General features: G+C 37.9%; 1 protein-coding gene across 1 annotated transcript in view; it reads left to right on the top strand.

The window, feature by feature from the left end:
- The window catches only part of LOC110154661 (protein crumbs homolog 1-like), a 55,236-nt gene that overhangs the window by 5,823 nt on the left and 23,231 nt on the right, over positions 1–26,182 (top strand). Inside the window, 6 exon segments of the mRNA XM_020918672.2 lie at positions 10,259–10,320; positions 11,947–12,645; positions 13,818–14,013; positions 16,916–17,055; positions 21,461–21,646; positions 22,113–22,226. Of these exon segments, the coding sequence (XP_020774331.2) occupies positions 10,259–10,320; positions 11,947–12,645; positions 13,818–14,013; positions 16,916–17,055; positions 21,461–21,646; positions 22,113–22,226 (1,397 nt within the window).

Here is a 26,182-nt window from a genome sequence, read left to right on the forward strand (position 1 = left end):
AACTTTTCTGGTGGAGCAATGACACCTCCATGGACCCTACTCGGCCGTACTCGATTTCACAGTTTGGCATTAAAATCATATACTTATGTTTTGTTTTATTCACACGTGTTTCTGGAAACTTTTATTATGAGTCTGTACATCTCCAAAGCTCAAGATGCTCTGTTCCACCTTGTGATGTCATGAAGCTGCTACCTTTTATTTAACTTTTGTTTAGTTTCCAAGGCTCAAATTAATCAAATGATTCTAGCGAAGGTAAATGATTTGATTGATTTGAGTTTAGAAGGAATTTTATCACCTGGCACAAACATGTAACTAAAACATAATGGAGCACTTCTTGTACCCCATGACATCACAAAATGGAACAGTGTTTTCAGTTTGAGAGAAGAACTCAGCCTAAATATGTAGGATTTGTGCATTAAACAGGTGTGAATGAAACAAAACACAACTCCAGGTCTGTTTGAGATGAGAACATTGCAACACAGACTCCGAAAATTGTGTAATTTGGGCACTTTAATAATAAGTTATATGCTTATTTACTTGAATTATTAGTAGGTAGTTGGCACATATACTAGGAAAATCCCAGTAGTGCAGTGGTGTCGCTGGTGCTAGGCTAGTGCGTGTCAGTGGGCATAGTTAGCCTGCCACTAACAACAGTCTTACCCACTCCACAAAACACAAATCTTTTATTACACCAGACTGTCGATGTGAATGTCTGTGTTGATAAAATAATGTTTTAAATAAAACTAACTTTGCATCACATGAAGCATTGCATGTTGTGGGACTATTTTCTCATATATCAGTCCAAGATTTCTGTCAGGAAGTACAACTCGCTGCTACTTGGTTGGTTTTACTTCTAAAATAATTCTACCGACACAGATATTCACTTCGATAGTCTGGGATAATAATAAATTTCGTTTGGGTGTTTTGTGGAGTGGATAAGACTGTTTTTAGTGGCAGGCTAACTATGGCCATTGACATGCGCTAGCCTAGCACCAGCGACCTCTGCAAATACATGTACTGGATGGAATATTTTAAAAAGTGTCTCCACACGTCTCCAACATTCTGGCTCACTAGGAAAGGAGGTCCTATGTCCAAAATTCTGAACTGTCCCTTTAAAGGTGCATTGTGTAACTTTTCTGGTGGAGCGTCTGTCAAATGCTTTTCTCCATTCAGATGTTATTGCTTTGTCTGGAATGTTTCACAGTATGGCATTAAACCTTTCTATCTTCATGGAGACCAAACCAGACCAAGTTACAGGTCAAATCTGTGGAGAGACAACCCCGCTCACAGTCAGAATGAAATAGTTTTTCTAGGCATTTTTGAGCTATAAAACCACCTGTAATTGTGTTAATGTAAGGTAGAGCTGTTTAATGTCATACCGTGGAGCATTCCAGAGCAATGGCATATCCATAGAAACAAACAGGGACGGACCCTCTACCAGAAAAGTTACACAGTGCACCTTTAAGTCCTGTTTTTTTTGTGTGGGTGGGTGAACGTAGCTAAACTATCCAAAAGGCCTGACAATGAATGAACCTAAAAATACTGTAAAAGTGAACTTTAAAGCGAATACCAGTTTGTTTACCCAGCATGCTTTGTCTCCTCTCATCAGTTCCTCCTAACTCACCGCTCCTCCAAACAGTGACAGTGTAGCAGGTGACGCAGCCCCTGTACCAGACAAAAGACATGAGTACTTGAGTCTGAATCACTAAGGATTTGTACATTCTTTTGCCCAGTTACCCCCCACCCTCTTTCTCTCTTACCCCCCCACCCCCCTCCTCCTCATGCTGAGAATAGAAGCATCTAGAATCCCTATAGTTTATAAATGAGCGGGAAAACAAGATAGAGTTCTACAATGGGATTTACTGTTTGACTGTCAGATTGCACATTTGTTGACCTGGTTTATGCAGTGGTTACTCAAAGGTGCATTGTGTAACTTTTCTGGTGGAAGGTCCGTCACCTTGTTGCTATGGATATGTAATTTCTCTGCCTGGAATGTTCCACCGTATGACATTAAACCTTAAAGGGACAGCTCAGAATATTAGACATAGGACCTAATGTCCTCGTGAGCCAGAGTGTTGGAGACGTGTGGAGACACTTTTTTAAATATTCCATCCAGTCCTTGTATTTGCAGAGGTCACTAGTGCTAGGCTAGTGCATGTCAATGGCCATAGTTAGCCTGCCATTAAAAACAGTCTTGCCCACTCCGCAAAACACCTGAAGCAAATCTATTATTACACGAGACTGTTGCTGAAAATGCCTGTGTTGATAATTTTAGAAGTAAAACCAACCTTGTATTTGATGGATTTATGTCTGAGCAGCAGCAGTGAGTTGTACTTCATGATAGAGAACTCGGCAGCGGTGGACTGATATATGAGAAAATAGTCCCTCAATATGCAACATTTCATGAGATGTAAGGTTAGTTTTATTTCAAACGTTATTCTATCAACACAAACATTTACATCGACAGTCTGGTGTAATAATAGATTTGTTTTAGGTGTTTTGTGGAGTGGGTAAGACTGCTTTTAGTGGCAGGCTAACTATGGCCATTGACATGCACTAGCCTAGCACCAGCGATCTCTGCAAATACAAGGACTGGATGGAATATTTACAAAAGTGTCTCCACACATCTCCAACACTCTGGCTAACTAGGAAATGAGGCCCTATGTCCAAAATTCCAAATTGTCCCTTTAAAACCCTACATATATTTCAATTATAGGTGGTTTTATAGCTCAAAAATACCTAGAAAAACAGGCATTCTGACTGTGAGTGGTTTCGCATCTCCACAGATCTGACCCTGTAACTTTTTCTGGTTTGGTCTCTATGAAGATTTAAGATTTAATATCATACTGTGAAACATTCCAGACAACATTTCCATGGAGAAAAGCATTTGACGGACCCCAGAGTGTTAAGTATCACATGAAAACACATAGTATAAAGTATTAAAGTACATGATTAAAAATGTACTTAAAGAGTAAAAGTAAAAGTATTTCACGCAAATCTTGAGCTCTAATGAAATTTCAAATGTAGTGATTTTGCTAAATTTTGTTCAATAGACAACTGTTAGATTTTTTTTTCCCCCTAGCTGCTTTTATTTGTATATTTTTGGCTGTTCAAACTATAATAAAAATACTTTTCACTTCTTTTCAGTCCAGTTAAAAATGTAGTGCAGTAGAAAATTGATATTGCCAGTGTGGTGAAGTAAAAGTCAAAAGTATCTGCTTTAAAAATGTACTCAAGTAAAATACAGATACCTACACTTTTTACTCAAGTACAGCACTTTACTACTTTTATTTCGTCACATTCCACCACTAGGTTTATGGTTCATATCTCTGTATTTACTGGGCTTATCCACATGATACAAAAACTGGCATAAACTTCAATGCTGTCAGCAAGGAAATAACTGTGAAATGATTTGTTCACAATAGTTTCTGAAAATGGAGACATTATTTAACCCCAAAGACGTCACTGTTGGCAAATGAAACCCATAATATTACTACATCAAGTTTGTGTAGTCTATCCCTAACAAATAATGATAAGGTTCAACATTTGTGGATCATACATTTGGATAATTATTTCAAAAACTGTAAATCTCCCATAGGGTTATATACAGTAGACCCCTGCCCTCCGTCTGGAATTATTATATCAAATTCTACTGCTAGATTAAAATTTCCCAATGCAACTATTCCCTAAACCCACTTGTGAGTGATGTAGTGCCGGTAGCAGGTGCGCAGAGGGGGCTTATGGGTAAACTGCTGACTGTTACTCGCGGCAACAGAAAATAAACAAAGTGAGTAGACTGGCTCGCTGCAGGGAAGAGCTGTGAATCATGAGGCACACAGAGGAGAGCCGCCCCTGGCAAACCCCAACTGTCTCTAAAGGAGGATCTAATATGAGGGAATGGAGGGCACACTGTAAAAAGTACAATGAAAAGTAAAACTAAAAAGTTACTGTAATTTATTGATATTACTTTCAGGGATTTTTTTTCATGTACCCTAATTTCCGGATATGAGCCGCTATTTTTTTCTCACACTTTAAACCCTGCGTCTTGATGATGCGGTGAATATATGGAAGAATTACCATATTTTTCACACTATAGGGTGCACTCAAAAGCCTCCATCCCCACCAAAAAACGACAGCGCACCCCGCAATCCAGAGCGCCCTATACATGAATCCACTCGGGTGTCCCAGCACGACGTCAGTAAACTACAAAGCCGCACCACCCACAGCTCACGCAAACACACACGGAGCAGACAGTGACCGCGCAGCGAAAAACACAACTGAACAACTGAGTCACTGCGAACACGCCGACAATCCAGAGGTCCCAGACAGCACCCTCCCTACACGCCACAACTGAACAAAGCCGAGAGTCACCGTGAATGCGCCAAACAAAATCCCACTGACCCATCCAACTGTTGTGTTTCGTTTAAAGTCTGGTGTGGTTTATTTGTGAAAAAAAGTTTCAAAATAGACCATTCAGTGACGCGCCTTATAATAAATTATGAGTGCGTCTTATAATCCAGAGCGCCCTATAGTGCGGAAAATACAGTATTTGTTCAGCACATTAACCATTCATGTTTCGGTCTATGGTTTGGTAACACAGCAGATCCTGAGTGCAGAAAACGCTGTTGTCTCTGCAGTTAACACGTGGATAAAATAAGTGATAATGCTAAATGAACATTAGTGAGTGTGATACATTTTACCCGTATGTGTTAGATGCAGGTGGGTGCCTAAATGACAAGAAGAAACGTCTCAAACATCAGTATAGCCACTCATACTTGATCGACACAACTAACCTAGCCCCCGGGAGAGCCTGAAATCTGCTGAAATCCTACGAGACACTGACATGATACAGAAAGGACAGCGGCTCTTTCTGCAGGAGACATGCGCGGAGAGAGACAGGGATGATGTGTCGAGGAAGATTCTAGGTTGATTGTGTTTTGAACAGTTATTTTGCTCTTCAGTCACACACCTTCCTCATGGAAAACACACAAAAAAATGCATATGATGGAGCTTTTAAGTTAAAGACAATTGATGTGGCTGTCGAAGAAGGAAACAGAGCTGCTGCACGTGAGCTCGGCATCAATGAGTCGATGGTGAGATTTTGGCAACGACAGATGAAGTGACTCAATGCAAAAAGACGACAAAAGCTTTCAGAGGCAATAAAAGCAGACGGCCTGAACTTGAAAATGTTCTTGAAGATGTGCACACCTGCGGCTTATATTCAGGTGTGGCCTATATATGTATAATTTTAAAATTTAGTTGATGCAGCTTATATCAACATTCCGGAAATTACGGCATACGGATATATAGTATAAGCAGCTACTGAGGTTAAAATATGTCTACTGCGTAACGTTTGTATCTAATTAGAAAGCGTTTTACTGTCAGAGCATCAGGAAGTGTACTATTAGCATGCTAGTTGTTGTAGCTTTACCGTAATAGCAACTCCTCTGTGGTCTCTGAAAGTTGTGAGAAGCTTTAATTAGTTGCCAGATTTTGGAACTAGTTCTGTTTTTCATCTTTTAATACAGCTAAAATCAGGTATAGTGACTTTAATTATAAGTTTGCTGTAATTGTTTGATGAAGTTAACTATCCATGGGTTTCAGAATGATGAAAAGTTAGGACCGTAACCATAGCAATTAACAACTCAAAACAAAATATCTTTTGAATGGTCAACCATGCTCAAAATGGTACCATATAACAGGAAGTTGAAGCCCATGAAAAGGGATTTTAACATTCTTCAACGTTGCTGTGGCAACCTCAAGAGTTGAGTGACTGCAAAGCAATTTTGTTTCTTCAAGCATGGCGGATATTTTTGCTTGAGAAAAGGGCTGAGTAAGATTTGGAAGCCAGTCAAAAGGATTTAACAATAAGTTAATAAATACATCCTGTTGCTGAAACTGTTTGACTCAAGAATCAACGTTACTATTGGAAAATTGACTGTTCTTCTGCATCCATGTGACCACCAACAATCTGTTTGAGAGCACAGATGATAGCGGGTATTGAACTGGCTTTCTTCTGGTTAAAGGTCATATATCCAGCCACTACTCTATTCACTACATCTTTTTTTTTTTTTTTTTTAATTCAAGTATTTTTAAAGTACCACTGTGCGTCTTCTAAGCAAAATAATAAATACAAAAATAATAATGAAACTTTAGAAAAACATTCATCCTGAGGGCCAGTTTGCGGGTAAAAATGACAAAGTATTTTACCGGAAGTGCCTTTTGTTTAGGCGATGATGGTGAAATCTGAAACCACCCTCCAGAGTGGAAAAGTTGAGTAGCATTTCTATCTACACTGCCCAAGACGCAAAACTCTGGTCAGATCTGCTCATGTCGCGTATCCAATCGAAGTTCACACACTTTTGCGTCACCGTATGCACACAGATTTACTCCTGAAAACTCTCGTCTAAACGCAGAATAAAAAGTGAAGACGCGACGCCACTTTTGCGTCTTCTGTTCAGACCGTCGTCATATAAACGTAGCCTTACTGTGAGCAAGCTTGTATCTCCACAAACCTGACTCACTTGGTCTAGAGGAGGGCCGCCTGCTTGTCTCCATGGAAATGTTGTTCCTTTGGCTATAGTCTTCTAGCCAGGCTTGATTTCTCTCCAGCGACTAGGTCAGGAATTGGAATACAATAGATGATTCCTAAAAACTTTGGAAGTGCAAGTTTGGGCACCAGCCAGTCAACGAAGAGCCATACATTTTGTGTTGTCAACGATTCCCGAGATCAAGGATTTAAAACCGGAAGAAAGAGAATGTTTGGTGAATTTTAAAAAGGGGAAAGACGTTATTGCCCTTCTTCTTACGGGATTTGGGAAAAGCTTAATATACCAGTTAGCCCCGTTAGCGGCGCATTACATACATCACGACCAAATAGCAGCGATTGGTTAAATAAAAAAAGTACCCACCTACCGTTGGGCAAACAGGCTAATGATCTTCCAAAGTATGGAATAAAATGTATCTTTCTTTTTGTTTTACTTTTTAACTTTGAAAATTCATCTTCACATTCATCTTTACAGCCTATGACATCACTGTAAACTGCAGACTTCCCCAAATCCCATACGCACATGTACCATAATTCACATTTAATGAAACCCTCCTTTACCTGTATAAACATCCTTGTCAGATACTTTGGATGCTGTTAATGGCCCTTCCTTATCTTCTGGAGTGTGGGGAGTGGGGAGGGGATCTACCTGCCAGCGCGCTCTGCTCAGTGTTAACTTTGGCCTGAGAGCTTGGTACCAGGCTGCACCAGGGAGCAGGGAGTCCGCTGGGGTGGATCTCGTCTTGATTCATGATGACGATATTTGGGGGATGGGCCCTTATCACTGCCCCAGGAATGCAACACTAGTTTGGGGTGGAATGAGAGGGCTGCGGTGCTAGTAAGCTGGACTCTAACGTGAAAGTGTAATTTGTTTTATTGGCGAGGGGAGTTATAAATACAATGGCCTATTTATCTGACTGAAAGTGGGTTGTTGTTTTGACAGTTCAATTCCGATAACTTTTCTGGTCTGTCACTTGCTTGTCTCTATGAAAATGTTTCTGCTTTGACTGGAACAATATGGCATTAAATGTATTTTGGATTTTGATAAACATACATTTTTAAACAGGGTCACCTCCCCCCCAGATCTGACCTGTAAACTGACCTTGTAGAGTGACCTGTTTTTCTCTAGAGATAGATATTTTTATTGCTATACTGTGGAACATCATGGAGACAAGTAGGACACCCTCCACCCGAAAAAAAGTTACACAGTGTACCTTTAAAACAGTGACTTTTATGGGGCTTAACTTGGCTTTTGTCACAGCAAAATGTGAAGTGTTAAAACTGACTCTCACAGAATCAATTTTAACATTTTCTAAGGGTTTATATGACTCCAATCTGTTCTAGAGTTAATTTAACAATTTTGGAAATGTTTAATAAGTAACACTGGGCCAAAATTCCTATTGAACCACAAAAACAAGAGTTAAATTAACATTTTGAGAGTAAACGGACAACACTTTGTAGGGTTATCCTCATTTAGCTAAACAACACACAGATCTGTTTTATTTTTACACTTTATTTTAGTTAATTTAAGATGAAATTATTTACAAAACTTGTTCAAACTGGTCTTCTCACGCGGGAGTTTGAAGTGGTGGGTGGGAGAAATAACACTAAGGGAAGTTGATTTAACACTAGCATTAACATTAACTTACCACATTAAATATCCCCATTTAACTCTCAAATAGTTAAAATAACACTTTAAAAACAACTCCCTGAAACCCAGAAATTTGAACCCTCCAGTTTTTGCTGTGTACATAACATGATTTAGAAGACCATCTGGTGCTTTCATGTGGAATTTGCATGTTCTCCCCGTGTCTGGATTGCTTGTCCAGGCTCCCTCATTAACTTAAAACATGCACTTCTGCTTAATCCTCCAGTGAAGTAAATCTCGCTCAAGGTTCTTTCAGTTCCAGGTCGTTGAGGTTGCCCCAGGATAAAATAATTTGCTTCAAGGCAGATGTTGATGAGAATTTAGTATCAATATTATTTAAGTGAATGTCAATGCATTTGCACTTCCACAATGGGCATTTCTAACAAACATAAAAATCTGGGGTGAGTCCCTTGGTACTTTCTTTCGTTGCCCACTGCTCTTGACAGGTCGCCCATTGGTATTGAAAGATGGGTCAAATGCACTAGGAGCCTATAGAGAGCAAATAAAGTAGTTCAATCTCTGCTTCAACCAGTGCAGGAAGTAAAGTTTCCGCAATACAAACCCAAAGACTTCTCAGCTTGTGTAAACCATGTAAACAGAAGAGTAAACATGTTGGAGGGATCTTGATATGAGTGAAGACAGAGGAGGCGCAGAGCTGCAGAGACGCCTGCAGTTTGTCAGTTTGGGATAGGTGAAGGGTGTTAGCAGTCTAAACGGGTGAGTGTGGGTAGGAGGAAGGGGGTATAGGGGGTCTGATTAGGGGGGTGGCTGGTGTCTGTGTAGATAAAGGATGTGATAACGCGAGACAGAGGAACTGACGGCGTGACAGGGAAATGAGGTGTTAGAGAAGACTGAGATTCTAAGGAGCTGTTTAAAAAAAAAAATCATTTAATTATTTTCAATTGATCGTGACATATTAATGATCAAAAGTGCTAATGAAAGCTGTGTTCCTGTGGTTCTCAGGTGCTTGGATTTTGGAGATGAGATGTGGGGGGTTCCAGCTTGTTTGCGTAATTGTTCTCAGAAAGTTGTGATTTTTATGTCACCAAAAATAAAATCTAAATCTACTCTTTGACAGTGTTTTCTAGAGCTGACCAGTAAAGTTAGATCTTGTTAGTCTTCTCAAAAGCTTCACTCACCCCTATGTAACAGATAATACTCCCTACAACTGTACTACATCTCACCCTTATGCAACAGATAATACTCCCTACAACTGTACAACAACCGACCTTTATGTAACAGATAATACTCCCTACAATTGTACAACTCACTTCTATGTAACAAATAAGACTCCCTACAACTGTACAACAACTCACCTTTATGTAATGGATAATACTCCCTACAACTGTACAACTCACCTTCATGTAACAGATAATACTCCCTACAACTGTATATCTACTCACTCTTATGTAACAGACAATACTCCTTACAACTGTACAACAACTCACCTTTATATAACGGATAATACTCCCTACAATTGTACAACTCACTTCTATGTAACAAATAATACTCCCTACAACTGTACAACAACTCACCTTTATATAACGGATAATACTCCTACAACTGTACAACAACTCAACTTATATAACAAATAATACTCCCTACAACTGTACAACAACTCACCTTATGTAACAGGTGATGTCCTGTCAATCACTATATCATTGTTGCACTGTCAAGCTGAGATTTTGTATTTTATTACTTATCTTTCCATTTTGATTTTGATTTTGATTTCTGATTTTTGTCTCCATACAGTCAGTGGTAGTCAGGCAGCAGCTTTTGACCTGAGTTTTCAGTTGTTTTCCCAACTTGTGTGTGCCTTCATGCGCCTTTTTTCACAGGTCTGCTTAATATGATCCTTACTACAATCATACACTTAGCCCTCAAATAACAAAGAAACAAGACAAAATCCATTTAGACTCGACCTTAATGCTTGACTGAAACAGTATTTGACCAAATTAATTAACTTAAAACACTATCCAAAGTTCACCGTCAGAACACCATCAGTTATAAAGACTCAGACAACCATTATTTAATTAAACCTCTGTTAATTCATTTCTTCTCAGACTGTTTGTACAAAAGCCTTTTAACAGCTTTGAGAACGTGACAAAGACGTACAAAGTGAGAGGTAATTTTCATTGACAAGTCTCACATGTGCCTGAGTGGGAGGCTAAGAAGTGGGCCATCTGGAGCCACCTTAAGACCAGAGCAGATAGAACAGGGAGTGGGAGTTTGTGTTTCTAAGCATCTCCAAAGGTCAGAGTTGTCCAAAGTCCATTGATTTAGCCACAAGTAAAGCTGCTCACTACAGGAAGTTCATGTCCAGGGTAAAAGAGAATGACAGTGACAGGTGCTTATAATCTTGCCATTCAGGTGTTTCCTCTTCATTTTGAGGATCATTCAAAAGATATATATTGTTTAATGAGAGAGAGATTTTTTTTATCTGACAAAATATATATGTCTATAATGTCTAAAATTTGTCATCATTTTGTGGATTTGGAAGCTGCCTTAAAACTGTACTTTGTAACTTTTCTGATGGGGGATCCACAGAATTACAGGCATTATTTAGGGGTGTAACGATATCCAAGTCTCACTATACGATATTATCACGGTATGAACCTCACGGTACAATATTTATTGCGATATCGTGGGAATGCTCATGATATGGTGGGGAGGCTCACGATTTGGCTGATGATTTGATAACAATAACTGAATGATTTGATAACAATAACTGAAATATCGTGATATTGTATCGCCAAAGTTGTCACAGTAATATCATGGACCATCACAATACATCGAATCACAAGTCTTTGCTTATATTAAGAGTTATGATGCAGCAACAGCTAAAAAAAAAAGACAGAGAACTACATAGACCATTTCATTTCAATGCAGACTACAAGAAGAAATAACAATTCTAAGCACTTTTAAGTCTTAGTTCTTTGGATTGAGTCTTGTCAAGGCATTTTAAGAGGAAAAAGAAGTGTATTAGTTTTGTTAGCCTCCACAAAATACCACAATAAATATTGTACCTTAAGATGTATATCGTGAAAATATCCCTAATCGTGAGCTTTCCCATGATATTGCAATAAATATCGTACCGTGAGGTCCATACCGTGACGATATCGTATCATGAAATTTGGATATCGTTTACACCCCTACTGGTGACAGTTCTGAAGATGTCTTGCACACAAGAAGTTAATGTACATAAGTTCCCACCTTACTTAAAAGAGTTTCTGATTCCATTTAGACCTGCATATCATTTACGTCACACTGAACAACTACTTTTTAATATTCCTAATATAAAAAAAGAAGAAATTGAGCACAGAGCATTTAACTTCAAAGCCCCAAATGAATGAAACAACTTGCCCTCCTCAGTCTGATCAATTACATTGATCCACCAGTGTAAGGCATCAGTCTTCAGATACTTACAAACATTCTGCTCCTGTTTTCCATGAAAATAAATTTTTGTTTTATGTACTTTCTGTTGTACATAGAGTTGCTATTTTCTTCAACAATTTACAAATATAGGTGTGGGGATGATAAAATCAAAGAGATGTATATGTTAGGATCCGGTATTGTATACTGTGAATGCTGTCTATGTGGTGTATGGACGTTGTTTTGTGTTGTGTTTGTCTTTTGTTTTGTTCTGAAGGGATGCCCTTATTAATAAAATTACCAAATCATTCTGACTACCCAACTCATACACTTCCATGGCCCAAAACAAAACTCACCTTTGTATCTTTTCTTCTTCTAGGCTTCTTATGCACAACAGCCGCAGCAGACAAGTGCCTCGTCTCCCCCTGCCTCAACGGTGCCACCTGCATGGAAAACCAGGGCGCGTACGTGTGCCTCTGTCCCAGGACCCCTCTCAGGTTCATGGGCGTACATTGCGAAGACCTATACGACCCGTGTTTGGACACTCCATGCGCCAACTGTACCTTTATACCCGGGACAGACAACTATACGTGCCACTGTCCGGCAGGCTTCACCGGTCAAAACTGCATGGAGGACATCGACGAGTGCTTGGAAAACCCTTGCGTGGGACTTAAAAGCTTCTGTGTCGATAAAATTAACGGATATACGTGCCATTGTCCGACTGGGTTAGGTGGAACAGACTGCACAAACAATATAACAACTTGTTCGGACCAAGAATGCCAAAATGAAGGCGTGTGTGTGTATGTACCAGATATCGGACGGAGGTGCAACTGTCCTGCAGGATTTGAAGGGGAAAACTGTGAAGTCGATATTAACGAATGCATGTCGGGACCTTGCAAGAACGGAGCCATATGTAAAGATTTGGTGAACGGGTATCAGTGCTTCTGCGTGCCGGGTTTTCAGGGATCTCACTGCGATTTGGATATAAACGAATGTGCGTCCAAACCGTGTCAGAACAACGGGACGTGTTTGGATCTGGTGGATCATTATAAGTGTGACTGCGCGCCGGGGTTCACAGGTAAGCGGAGTTTGAATTGTATTAGCTTAAAGGTGCATGATGTAACTTTTTGGTTGGAGGACTGTCTGCTTGCTGCCTGTTTCTATGGATATGTCATTGCTCTGCTCTTCTTTTTGCTCTTCTACATTATAACATTAAACAGCTCTACCTTACATTTATTCAATTACAGGTGGTTTTGTAGTTCAAAAATACCTAGAAAAACTGAGTAGGGTCACCTCTTAGAATACTTACAGTTTGTGGCGTTGTTTTAATATTTAGGCCAGGGGTATTTATATGAAGGATTTCTATTTAAATAAGTAGATGATGTATTTACATTTGCTGCCAAATTTTCAACAGCTGATAAGCTCGAGATCAAACAGCGCACATGCAGAGTTCTGTAGTGTTGTAGTGCAGTTAAGGACAGCAAAATGGTGAGTGTTAAAGTACGAAAAGTTGACAGAGTGCAGAGTTTTCAAAGAAGAGCGGCCGACCGATTATTCTTTTGTTCAGTGTAAGGAGCGTGCAGTTTGTCTGATATGTAGTATTAGACACAAGCATCATCATACTATACATAAGAAGATATATATGGATATATACAAATGGGTGATATACACAGAAACATGTCTACCTGAAAATGGCTCCAAACACATTTCTTTCTTTTTTTTTTTATTTATAATTTTGTCATCTTGAGGGAGTGGATATCTGGCACATTAATAACAAAATAGACAATAGACAAAATATAAGACATATACACACATACAAAAAAGAACAAAAAACAATAAGTAAATAAAAAGAAGAGCAGAAGGAAGAAGAAAAGGAGGGGCGTGGGTGGGGGCTGGTTGTGTGTAGTACAGAGTTTCTAAATGCAGTGTTTGCATGTGTGTATTTACATTTTAGGTCTGTCCAATCAAATTTGCTTTTACATATTCTCTGTTCCCTTATGCCTTTAGTTTTTTATTTATTTTTTTCACAACCCCAAACCACATTTACACATACAGTACATTAGCATATACACACACATACATTGTGTATGACATTGTCCAACAGTATATTATTCTATTTTACTGTGCTTTGTCCAAATGCTTTTTTTCTCTTTTTTTTTCTCTGACCCTTTCTGCCCCTCTCTGCCCTTTTCTGCCCCTCTCTACCCCTCTCTGCCCCTCTCTGCCCCTCTCTGCCCCTGCGACCCTCAGGACTGAACTGTGAGGTGGAGATAGACGAGTGTGAGACCGCCCCCTGTCAGAACGGTGGCACCTGTCTGGACCTGGTGGCCATGTACGTGTGCCAGTGCGTGCCCGGCTTCGAGGGCACGGACTGCGAGGTCAACATCGACGAGTGCAACAGCGCCCCCTGCCTCAACCACGGCACGTGCTTAGACCGGGTCAACAGGTAAGAGAGAGTGCTGATTAGGTTTAAGACTAAATATGACACACTTTACTTAGTTTAGGTCTGAGCTAATGAGAAACCATCAGTTATTTTTTATTTATTTTGGATTTAAAGGTGCACTACATAAATGTTCACAGATCGTAGAAGATGTGGCAGACTGTTGCGTGCTACAGTATTGTTGAAGTTGGTGATATCAGCTGAAAGGAGCAGAAAGCAGGAAGTAACAATAAAATAATGCTATGGATTTTATTAGAACAGCACAAATGAAAATATGGCAAGATTGTTGAGCAGTTTGTACTGTGTGTCAGAGATTGAGGGTATGTTTACATTATGGCTTCGTTAAGAGATGCTTTTGCAGTATCAGTACCTCTTTATAAACAGCATTACTCGGAAATTGACGCCTACACGCCGGTTTTCTGCTGATATCTTTGCCATTCTTTGCCCTAACAACATGAAACTTGGCACTGCACACACCCGTACTATTAGGATGACACCCTCCAAATTGGAGATCAGTTGGATGAGTGGTTCGAGAGTTATGCGTGGAAAGGACAAACCAACACGAGGAGACACAGACAGAACGGTTCTTGCGTTAATAGATAGATATCTCCGTGAAGATAAGCAGGTGACGCCACCAGGTTAGATCTGTGGTGAATCACACAAGAATTCATGTTTTTTTAGGTATATTTGAGCAGAAAAAAAATTTAAATCAGTGGTAGAAAGTGGTACAATAACATCTGCAAGGAGAAGAGCAGATGGCAGACCTTTAATCAGAAAAGTTACAAGTTACAAAAAGTGCACCTTTAATTACACCAAAGCTTTAAAAATGGCTAAGAATTGTATTTATTTTTGTTCTCTCAGTTCCCAGTCCTTCTCAGTGGAGGTAAATGATTTATATTTTCAATTTGGCAAGATGGGTGAAGTGTTTTGCTCACATACGCAGTGGTCTTAAATGTGTCATACTTCATACTTTAACTACACTGATGTGACCAGTTTGATTCCTGCAATAACCTGTACTTTTTAAATTAACCACAACTAACACTTTTACTTTGGGCACTGTTTACACTAGAGTTTCTAAGCCCCATGTGCCGTGGTGCCATGCGCTTGGCCACTTGATAAGGATTAATCTGCTTATGTGAGTCAATCATGGATGTGGAGGCAGACACAATACCCGGTCAGCGCACTGGAGGGGAATGAACAACAGAAGATAAATACATAAATGTCAAGTACAATAAAAGTTGTGGAATAGAAATGTGGAATATTAAACTATTAAAGGCCCTTGTGAGCTTTAAGCCATGTTATAATGCTGTTACCTCCTCAAAAACATCTGGAGTTTTGTTTTGTTTCATTCACACATGTTTGAGTAATCCTTTAGTATTAATCTGTCTACATCTCCAAAGCTCAAAATGGTCTGTTCCACCTTGTGATGTCATGAGTTTTCAAGTTAACAGTCACCTTTTTACCTTTTGTTTAGTAGAGATTGGCAAATCCAGGGCTGAAATCATCCAGTTTTAAAACACACTGGAGCACTTCCTGTATTACTACATGACATCACAAGGTGGAACTGCTTCAGGACTGGTAGATCTCAGCTGGTAGATCATTTGTCCACTGATCCAAAGGTTGGCAGTTTGAATCCCACTCTAGACATAAACATCATTGGTTGAGCGGTCAAATCCACTGTCCGCTCAACCAATGTGATTCCAGCTTCCACAGATGAATGCTGTTGCTGTGTCCTCGGGCAATACACTTGACCTACCTCGCCCCCAGTGTCTGCGTACACTGGTGTGTGAAGGGGTGAGTGGTTTCTTGGTGTAAAGTGCTTTGAGTGCCTTGAAGGTGGAAAAGCGCTGTGCGAAAATGTACTGTTTTAGAGAAGAACTCGCTCTAAATATGCGCTGTTTGTGTGTTAATCATGTGTAAATGAAACAAAACACAACTCCAGGTATATTTTTAATGAGGAAACATTAAGACATTATAACATACAGTAGATCAGAAAATAGCGTAATGGAGCCCTCCAAATTTTAGTGCTGATTCATTGTAAAATAGGGTGACCAAACGTCCGTTTTTCCCTGGACATGTCAGTTTTTTGCGTCCTGTACTTGGTGTCCGGGGTTTTTTTTTATTAAGGGATTCAAATTTCTGGGTTTTCATGATCTTTGTTTGGGCCATTAAATTGAGCAACTCTCGTAGCTCTCTGTGCATCAGAAGGAGCGAGCAGACACAAACAGTCGGTCAGCCTGCAACATGCCGAAGCGCAAAATGTGCATTTAATGATGACTTGGACATGAAATTCCCCATTTTCCCTCCCGGTCGAGACAGGTGGGAGGCCAAGTGCACAGTTTGCGAGGTGAGTGTAGCTCAATGTCGAGGCCCCACCCCCGGTAAGGTGTCCGGGTTCTCACAAACGGAAATATGGTCATCCTATTGTAAAAGCAGCTCTTATGGTCAAAATGAAACTGCTGTGTGCTGTCTACATTTAATTATAAAGAGTTTTATCCTCAGGAAGTGCACTATTGGCCTCTGACAGTTGTGAAAAGCGCTTATAAACTCATCGCGGTGAATAACAGGATGCGAGGAATGTGTTAGGAAAGCAAGGAGTAACTTTAATCAATTCCCAATACGTATTTAAAGGCAACATTTTACTACATTTATTTTTTGTTTCCATTATTTCAAGTAAAAATAAAAAGTTTTAGCATAGGTCCTCAAAACATTTTCAGTACAGTATAATATAACTTTTGAACAATTTCCCTGTTCTTGGCAACACAAAACACATGGACTTACATACCACAAAGACCTAGGTCCAGTGAATAAGCCTGGATTTGATTTCCGGTTCAGACTCTTCTAAACCCGACTTATGAAAGCTTTAATCTCACATGCCCGTGGGGTTGTGTGCTGTCTTGTTTTGCAGTTATGAGTGCGACTGTGATGGGACGGGCTTCGTGGGGGTACACTGCGAGGAGGACATACCTGAGTGTGCTTCGGACCCCTGCCAGAACGGAGCCAAGTGTGTGGAGGGGGTCAATGAGTACCACTGTCAATGCTGGACAGGTACAGTACAGATAAAACGGCTGTTGTGCGAAGAGGAGACTACAGGCTTTTCAAATGGTGTAGCTTTAAGTCTGTGCAGTTCAATTTGTATATAAATTATGAAGAAATTAAATAGTATACTTGCATAGTTGTATTATATCATCTAAACTGTAATTGCTACAAACATCACTGTTGTCACACATATCACCTTTTACAAAGTCTGCTAACATAATCTGAACTTGTATTTGTTGTTTTATTTCTCTTATACTCTGATTTATATATTCTATTTTAGCTATGAATGAATGCAATCAGAATCTTAATATTGGTACATGTATATCTCATCTATTCAATGTTACTGCTGCAAATTAAAATAGGCCTATCTAACTTAAACATGTATGTAGTGGACCAAACAGAAAGGCAAAGACAAGGTATAAAAATCAGTTTAAATTTAATAAAGTCAAAATGATATCATTTAACAAAGGCTCAAATTAGGCAAATTATTAAAAAAAAAAAAAAAAAAAATGGCACAACTGGGGTAACTTAAATCAAACTGAACAGAACAAAACTAACCCAACAGACAAAGGAACAGGGGTGTTTGAATACTTGGGGACCATAATTAACTAATAATTAACTAAACTACTACCTTAATCAAAGTAACATGAAGACAAATAATTATAATACAGAAAATAATATGTGATAATAAAGTGACCTTAAAGCAAACTAAACAAACTAACTTAATAAAACTAACTAAATAGTGCTCTTTCCCCCCCTTGTTGAGTCACGATGGTCTCTCCCAAGGGTCCTCCACCCAATGCTCAAAAAACAAAAAGAACACGTTTAAGTAAATCAGACTTATATAAACTAAAATGTGAGCACTCAAATCAGAATATAAGTCTAAATAAAGGATTTAAATTATGTGTGAGGTAATTGACTTAATGTAAATTCAATTAAATAATACTGACACTATGGAGTGGTGGCAGAGGTATCCACCACAATGCACCAAGTAGAACTTACTCTGACCTGTTCAGTTTTTTTTTTGGACATTGTATAGCTCCTCTAAAAGTCAGTTAAGTATTTTGGATCTTTAAATTCAAGCCAAAATTAGCATATTAGCAGCATGTCTAAAATAGGAACTCTTTCAAAATAAGGGTTCCTTTTTTAACAATATGTGTATTTGTCATTATGTGAACACAAGATAATTCACAATATGAAGGGAGTCATCACATTTACAGGCAAATCTAACAGGACCCTCACAAATATGAAAACATATGTAATCATAGCATTATACATATAAACTTCCTTTTTTTTTTTCAACAAAACAGGTTGCTTGTTTATGGCTTGAAATGTTTAAAGGCAAACACAAACTCTTACAAAGTTACATAGTGTGCGTGTTGTAGTGCATTGAAAGTTCATCAGGACTTTAACCAACTGTTTAACAAAATATCAGAATTAGGGCTGGGCGATATGGAGCAAAAACATATATCTTGATATATGTTGCTTTATCTCGATTTATGATATACATCTCGATATCTGTATAGGAAAAATAATGCAATCTGCAAAAAAACAAATATGCCAAATTCCACAAGGTCTTTTTTTTATTGAAGTGCAAGGAGGCAGTTCATGTAGGAACAAAGTGCTTCTGCAACATAAAAAAAAAAATCCCTGTATTCAAAAATTATAATTTAACTGTAAAATAAAAGAAGAAATAATACATATTTCCTTCTTCTCATTCAAAAATAAAACAACTCAACTCAAGCTCATCTTTGCATTAACTCTGTTATCCATACGATAACCAGAACCATTAGCTCCCAGAGGAAGCTCGGGAGGTCCTTTTTTTTTTTATCAATATGTGTATTTGTCATTATGTGAAGTGTACAAGATAATTCACAATATGAAGGGAGTCATCACATTTACAGGCAAATATAAAAGGAATCTCACAACTCTGAAAACATTATAATTATAATTATACATAATTATACATATAAACTTCAGGTTGCTTGTTTATAGCTTGAAATGTTTAGAGGAACACAAACTCTCCCACTGAAAAAATGCTTTAAAGCTAATGTATAAAAAGTAATTCTGTTTACCTACAGTGGAAAGCTCTATTCATGGGTTTCAGCTTTCTATATATTGTGACATTTTGAAGACTTTTACCCCCAGATATAATATATGTTTAAAATAGTTAGTTACTATGGCAACTGTCTTCATTTTTGTCTTTCTGCAACCATGGATAGGCTTAGTTGCTTAGAGTAATAAAGATGTGACAGATATTTCCAACATTTGGCAAGCTGTACAACGCTGTATTTCTATTCCTTTTCTTATTACAAGTCCTATCTTTAAAATACTCCACCGCTTCTAAGTGTGGAGTTTACACTTGGAATAGAGAAACAGTCAGCACATATATCAGTGGCCTTTGACTCGAGGCTGACCCCTGGAGGCCAGAGGTTTCCCACACATAAATTCTCCTCAACAAAAGAGCAGTTAGTTTGACCTTTGAGCGGCTACAGAGAATACCCGCTCCCTGCTCTTTCTACTATTTAAGTTACATCTTTATAACCCAGCAGCACCGCGCAGTCAGAGGGCCAGTTAAATTATACATGGGATGCATAAGCACACTGCCGCAGGGGAAGGTGCAGAGTTGCAGAATTCTTGTTTTTTGTGCATTTAAAATAAGACGTTAGCTCAACAATATTTCCCCAAAGACTGCAAGTTGCCAAAAGCTTGATTTGTGATTTAACAGCGTGTCTTCGTTCAATACAGTTCTTGCTCTTCTGTGTAATAAAAAGAAAAACAAAAAACAATCTCCTCTGCACCCAGATAAATGTGTGAAAGTTTGCAGGCAAAATTGGCTAAAATGTTAAATCTTGTGTTATTAATTGATTGACTGAAATTCTGACTGAAATAATGTGAGGTTAAACAAATGAAGTGGAATGTGTTAGGGAGGGCATCTGACGTAAATCTGTGTCAAATAACCCAGTACAGATGTTCACAGGCCATCTGGAAGCTAATTTGTTTCAATTTAAAGGTAATAAAAATGTCACATTTCAAGTTAGGGATATATGCCAACTGCTTGTCTCCGTGGAATTACGTTGCTGTGTCTGAAATGTTCCACAGTAAAGCATTAAACTAATCCATGCTGTAAGTATTTTTATTGCGCAAAAAAACAGACAAAAAACTTACTGTGAGTGGGGTCGTCTCTCCACAGATCTGATATGTAACCTGGTGTAAAATTCTAGGCAAAGCAAAATCAATGGAGACAAGTGTTTCCATGGAGTGTCTGCAAGAAATATTACACAGTGCATGTTTAATCATTTCTGTTGTACCATGTTAGAGATAATTAAAATGAGATAAAGTTACATAGTGTGCGTGTTGTAGTGCATTGCCTGTTCATCAGATCTTCAACCATCTGTTTAACAAACTATCAGAATTAGGGCTGGGCGATATGGAGCAAAATATATATATATCTTGATATATTTTGCTTTATCTCGATTTACAAGTATTGAGATATTAACAAATATTCCAAATTCCACAAGGTCTTTTTTTACTGAAGTGCAAAGAGGCAGTTCATGTAGGAACAAAGTGCTTCTGCAACATAAAAAAAAAAAAAATCCCTGTATTCAAAAATAATAATTTAACTGTAACATAAAAGAAGAAATAATACAAATTTCCTTCTTTTCATTCAAAAATAAAACAACTCAACTCAAGCTCATCTTTGCAGCAACTCTACTATCCATACCATAACCAGAACCGTGAGCTCCTTTAGTAGAGGAAGCTCAGGAGGTTCCTTATTTGAATAGATCCATGTTCTTCACCAACGTAAGGAGCTATGAGACATCCCACAATCCACTGCGCAGATCAAACCCAACATTTCCAAACACTATTGTACAAGTTACACTGCAGCAAATTATTATTTAAAATATCTTGAATAAATAAACTTTACATTACTACATCATATAAACCATAACCACTATAGAACCACATCGGCTCGTTTGAGATTATAATGTGTTTAATGCAGTTACGAAAATCACATGGCTCATTTGCATAAACTGTGAGTGGTGTCAGAGTAAAAGTCACAACTCAGTGGAATATGTGTGTTCTCTCTGTGACAGAGGATATGCTGCTGATTGTCTTGTCTGTACATGGTGGAAAAGGTTCATAGTGCTAGAAGCTTTCTTTGGCACCAACTTTCAGGATTCACGGCAATAGGAAACTCTCTGCTGTTCATAAAAAAAGGCGGGGGAGCATGGGGGCAAGCACAGACAAGTCAAATAAATGAAGTGGCGAAATCAGAATTAAAGATAAACATTATATCGATATATACAATATGTCAGAATCCTTATCGAGTTTTAAAAATATCTTGATATATTTTAAATATTGAGATATCGCCCACCCCTAATCAGAATATTGTTTTGTTTTTATGACGCAGGTTATGAAGGAGATAACTGTGAGGTGGACATTGACGAGTGTCTGTGGGAGCCCTGTGAAAACGGAGGAGAGTGTTTCCAGCGCTCAGATGTCCAACAGTACGGACATCTCCCTGAACTCAGCACGGTCACCTTCAGCTACGACCAGGCTGCGGGCTTCATCTGCCGCTGCCAACCTGGATTCACTGGTAACATACAATAACTGAGATATTCTTTAATTGATTTTTCATCTTATCCAGTATTTCCAGTATATTTGACTTGCTGTTGGTCCAATTACTGATATTTGTTGATATTAACACTTCATAATCTAACTCAAATTCGCTAATGCATTCTAATTATTCTAACTCTTCCTCATCTGTTAAGTGTTTATGGGTTTTTTGCAGCATCACACAAACTTCAAAATTAATGTTATACTTTTGTACATCCTTCCATTTAGCTTCATGTCCTTCTGTTTCCTTTGTAACTCAATAGTCAATTTAAAAAGACATATCTGATCACTGAAGACACACTGGGGCTGTTTTAATCAAGGATTTTTTACTTTTTTTTAATATATATTGGATTGCTGGGATATTAAACAGCAATAATAATAGCACTCATATATTGTGCATCTCAAGTTTAATGATGTTTTGTGTAATGTAAAATGTGTTTTTGTAGGAGAGAATTGCTCTGTAAATGTGGATGAGTGCGAGTCTGGCCCATGTTTGAATGGAGGAAGCTGTGAAGACAAGATCAACTCGTACCACTGTGTCTGTCCAGGAGGATTCACAGGTTTGTTCAATTCTTTCAACAATAATATGTCTGCATGGTCTTATATAATGCCATTTTTTAAAGCTAAATTACATTACTTATACAGTCTGTGGTTTAGCTACACTATACATCACATTCAAGCATTCAAACTTAATGTCTTGCCCATGAACACAACAAAAGTATGCACCGGTTGGAGCTGAGATCAAATACATAGAACACTCAGATGGCCAGTGTCCAAAAGCTTTTTTATTTCTAAATAACGTTTCGTCAAAAAGCCTTTGTCAGATAATTTGTTCTAATTTGTTCTTTCACCAAAGCAAGGTGTTGCTCCTTGCATTTGCACCTCTTGAAGAACTTTGGTGTTTTTTTTTTTTTGTTTCATTTGAGAGAGTTGGGATCATATTACCTGGAGTTGGATTATATTATCTGGAGTTACATCAAATAACAATCATGATAGTATAAAAATATATAATGTCAAATCAGTGCTGACAAGGTATTAAAAATAATACTGTCTGGACTATAGCATTTTAGTATATAACTTACTGGTATCAGGATCGGATCAATATTGCATTATTATAAAAACAAAAATCACTAGTATTGTCCATCATTAACTCAGTATTTAGGGATGTAACAATAACTGAAATATTGTGATATCGTATTGTCAAAAGTCAGGCCAACACTGTGTCAAATTACAAGTCTCTTTACTTAAATTCATTTTTATGGTGCAGCAATAGCGAAAAGAAACTGAGGGAACCACATAGACCATGATCCTTTGCTCTATTTCAGTACAATTTATATGATGAAATAACTTATTAAGCACTTTTAAATCTTAACTCTGGTTTACGACAGGACCAAAGGCTTGTCAAGACATTTTAAATGTTTATTTATTAAAGGGAAAAGTTGCATATTCAGAATCGCAATAAATATCGTACCGTGAAATGCATATCATGAAACTATCGTACCGAGAAATTTGGAAATTGTTACATTGCTTCATCTAATCCTTCTGATAATTCCATATAAAAAACAAATATATTAATCCCATATAATCTGAGACTGGTCAAGGCACCTGCTCAAGATCCTTCACGGAGTTTCACAATAGTACGCAAAGTAGTAAGTGAAGCAGTATTCCTGGGTCTTTCGCTCAATGACAGTTGGGGATAATTTGCTAACCGTATTACAGGGCTGTGTCAGAAAGGCCATGACAGAGTATAGTGAAAGGTAATCTGTTGGAGCCTCTCTGAAGTACTGAAGTGTATACTTTATGACTGTTATAAAGTAAATGTTATGAAGTACACTACCTCAACTGTGATGGGATGGATTTCTCACTTAAAGGGCTCATATTATGCCATTTTCTGATCTGTTACAATGTTGTTTCCTCATCAAAAACATACCTGGAGTTGTGTTGTGTTTCATTCATAAGTTTAACATGCATATTTAGGCTGTGCTCTTCTCTCAGACTGAAAACACTCTGTTCCTCCTTGTGATGCCATGTGGTAATACAGAAGTACTGTAGTTTAACCACTGTGTTGTTGTTAGATGGACTAATAATAAAGGGTTGCTCAAACATTTATGAATGAAACACAACAAAACACAACTCCAGGTATGTTTTTGTGAAGGAAATTACATTCTAACATATTTTAAAGCTCACAAGAGTCAATTTTGTGTAATATAGGACCTTTAACTAGGCCAGTGTTTCTTAAATTGTGGTATTGCACCATCTGGATTTTGTTTCTTTAAAGCCTCTCTGTTTGTGGCTATCAAAAATGGGCTTTCAATAAAACTAAGAGAGCTAAAAAAAAACAAGACAACAGAGAATCAGAACCCAGGAGAAAGGGTGTAACTATTCCTTACCTGGCTGGTGTTTTTGAAAAACTACAGAGGATTCAGACAACATGAGATTCTGGTCTATTGCAAACCCAGAAACACTTTAAGACAGAAACTGGTCCAAGCTAAGGACAAAACGCCGAGCCACAAACAAAGCAATTTAGTCATTTTTACAAGACTGAAGTGAGCGCTACAGGAGAAACAAAACAGCCACTTCACAAGAGGATGTACCAACACAGACGAGTGAGCAATAGTGGTCCCCAGTCTGCTGTACATCTCTAGGACTAATAGGACTAATAAGGACTAATAAATATTGTGATATCGTATCATCAGAAGTCTCACAATAATATCGTGGGCTGTCACAATATATTGAATCACAGGTTCCTTTGCTTAAATGCATTGTTTTTTAGTAACAACAGTTTGTGAACATCAGAAACTCCTTATCCCATGATTCATTTCAGTGCAGACAACATGAAGAAATATGTTTTTACTTGAATTCTTGGGATTATGATGGAAATAATTCACACTAAAGTCTTGTCAAGGTATTTCAAACCTACAAATGCTTTAAGAAAGAAACTGGTCCAAACTAAGGACAAAACACAAGCCACAAACAAACCAATGTTGTCTACTCCATTTAGTCATTTTTACAAGTGAGCGCTACATTGGAGAAACAAAAGAGCCACTTCACAATAGGATGTACCAACACAGACGAGAGAGCAATAGCGGTCCCCAGTCTGCTGTACATCTCCATCTAAAAGCCACGGGCCTCTCGTTTGAGGATAGTGAGGTACAGATCTTAGCCAGAGAGAAGAATTGTTTTGAGAGGGAGCTATTTTTGATTTTGAAATAATTCTCCCTTAAACAGAAATGGTATAGTTAATCATAATTAGTCTGTAGTTTGCTTACAAAAATGCAAGGAAATGTATTCGTATAAAAATATGTTTAACTCCTTGTTCATAATTTTCAAGAACATAGTATCAGTATCATTAGTACTGCAGTTAAAGGACTAATAAACTCCTCAATGGTACATATTAACATAAAGTAGCTGCATTTGAATAGAATGGATCTGAAAGTGAATGCTAATTTGCTAACAGCCTTAAGGGACCATACTGTACTGGGAGCACTCGGAGGGGATAAGGGGGGCATATGGCACAGACCAACATAGAAAGAAGAAAACAACAAAGCCAATAACAGGTGCCATATGTCAGCGCCATCTTGGGCATTAGAGGGGTCTCCTAAGAAATTTGTCAGGGGGCAGGGGGATTATGGGAAAGCTGCTTATAGGAGCCTAATTAACTGCAATGAAAGATACAAACAAAGAAAAAGCTACTTCTTTAATGAGGAAAATATAGGTCAACTTTTAGAGAGAATCATTTTGAACAATTGTGGAAAATATTTTTATACTTCTAATGGAAATAACAAACACACTTGGTCATATTTAATTATGAATACAAATTAATTATTATCTAATAAAACACTAAGAATAAGAAGAATAAGTATACTATAAGGGCTGTATTAGGTTTACTTTTGTCAGATACACAACATTTACATTTTAAAATGTTTTTTACTCATTGAATTTAATGAATATTTGTTAACACTTTATAATAAGTACACTTTTGACCTACCTTAACCTCCTTATCAAGTAAATACTAGACTTGAATCATTCTTAATAAATAATGTGGTAGTTGTAAATCTTTTTTCATACTTTATTAAGGGTAATTAAGGTGTAGATATTATAACATGATACCAAATATTGTATTATTAGGATACTCCTGCTAAAATGTACAAATTCATATCTGATACTACTTCAATAATGAAACTGTAAATCCACTCTGTTCCTTGCATTAGGTGTTGACAGCAATGTATTTTCAGCCACACACTTATAAGTAAGTATTAACCTATGACAAAGACCTGTGAAAAGACAGATATGTATAGAACACAGTGGGATTACAGTTGAGCTAAAATAAGACCTCATTATGGTGAAAACATCACATGGCTAATAGTTCACTGTGTTAAGAGTGTTAAGTAATGATGTTTGCTGACACAACTCTGTCACCTTTGTCATAGCTTACCTCTGTATACTGCACACTGATCTTGAAAACAAAGCAAGAAAATAGGAGGTTTACATAGTCATTTTATAGAAATTAGGGATG

Source organism: Boleophthalmus pectinirostris, unplaced genomic scaffold (genome assembly GCF_026225935.1).
Source record: "Boleophthalmus pectinirostris isolate CB_2022bp ecotype Guang Dong unplaced genomic scaffold, ASM2622593v1 HiC_scaffold_4, whole genome shotgun sequence".
In the NCBI taxonomy this organism is placed as follows: domain Eukaryota; kingdom Metazoa; phylum Chordata; class Actinopteri; order Gobiiformes; family Gobiidae; genus Boleophthalmus; species Boleophthalmus pectinirostris.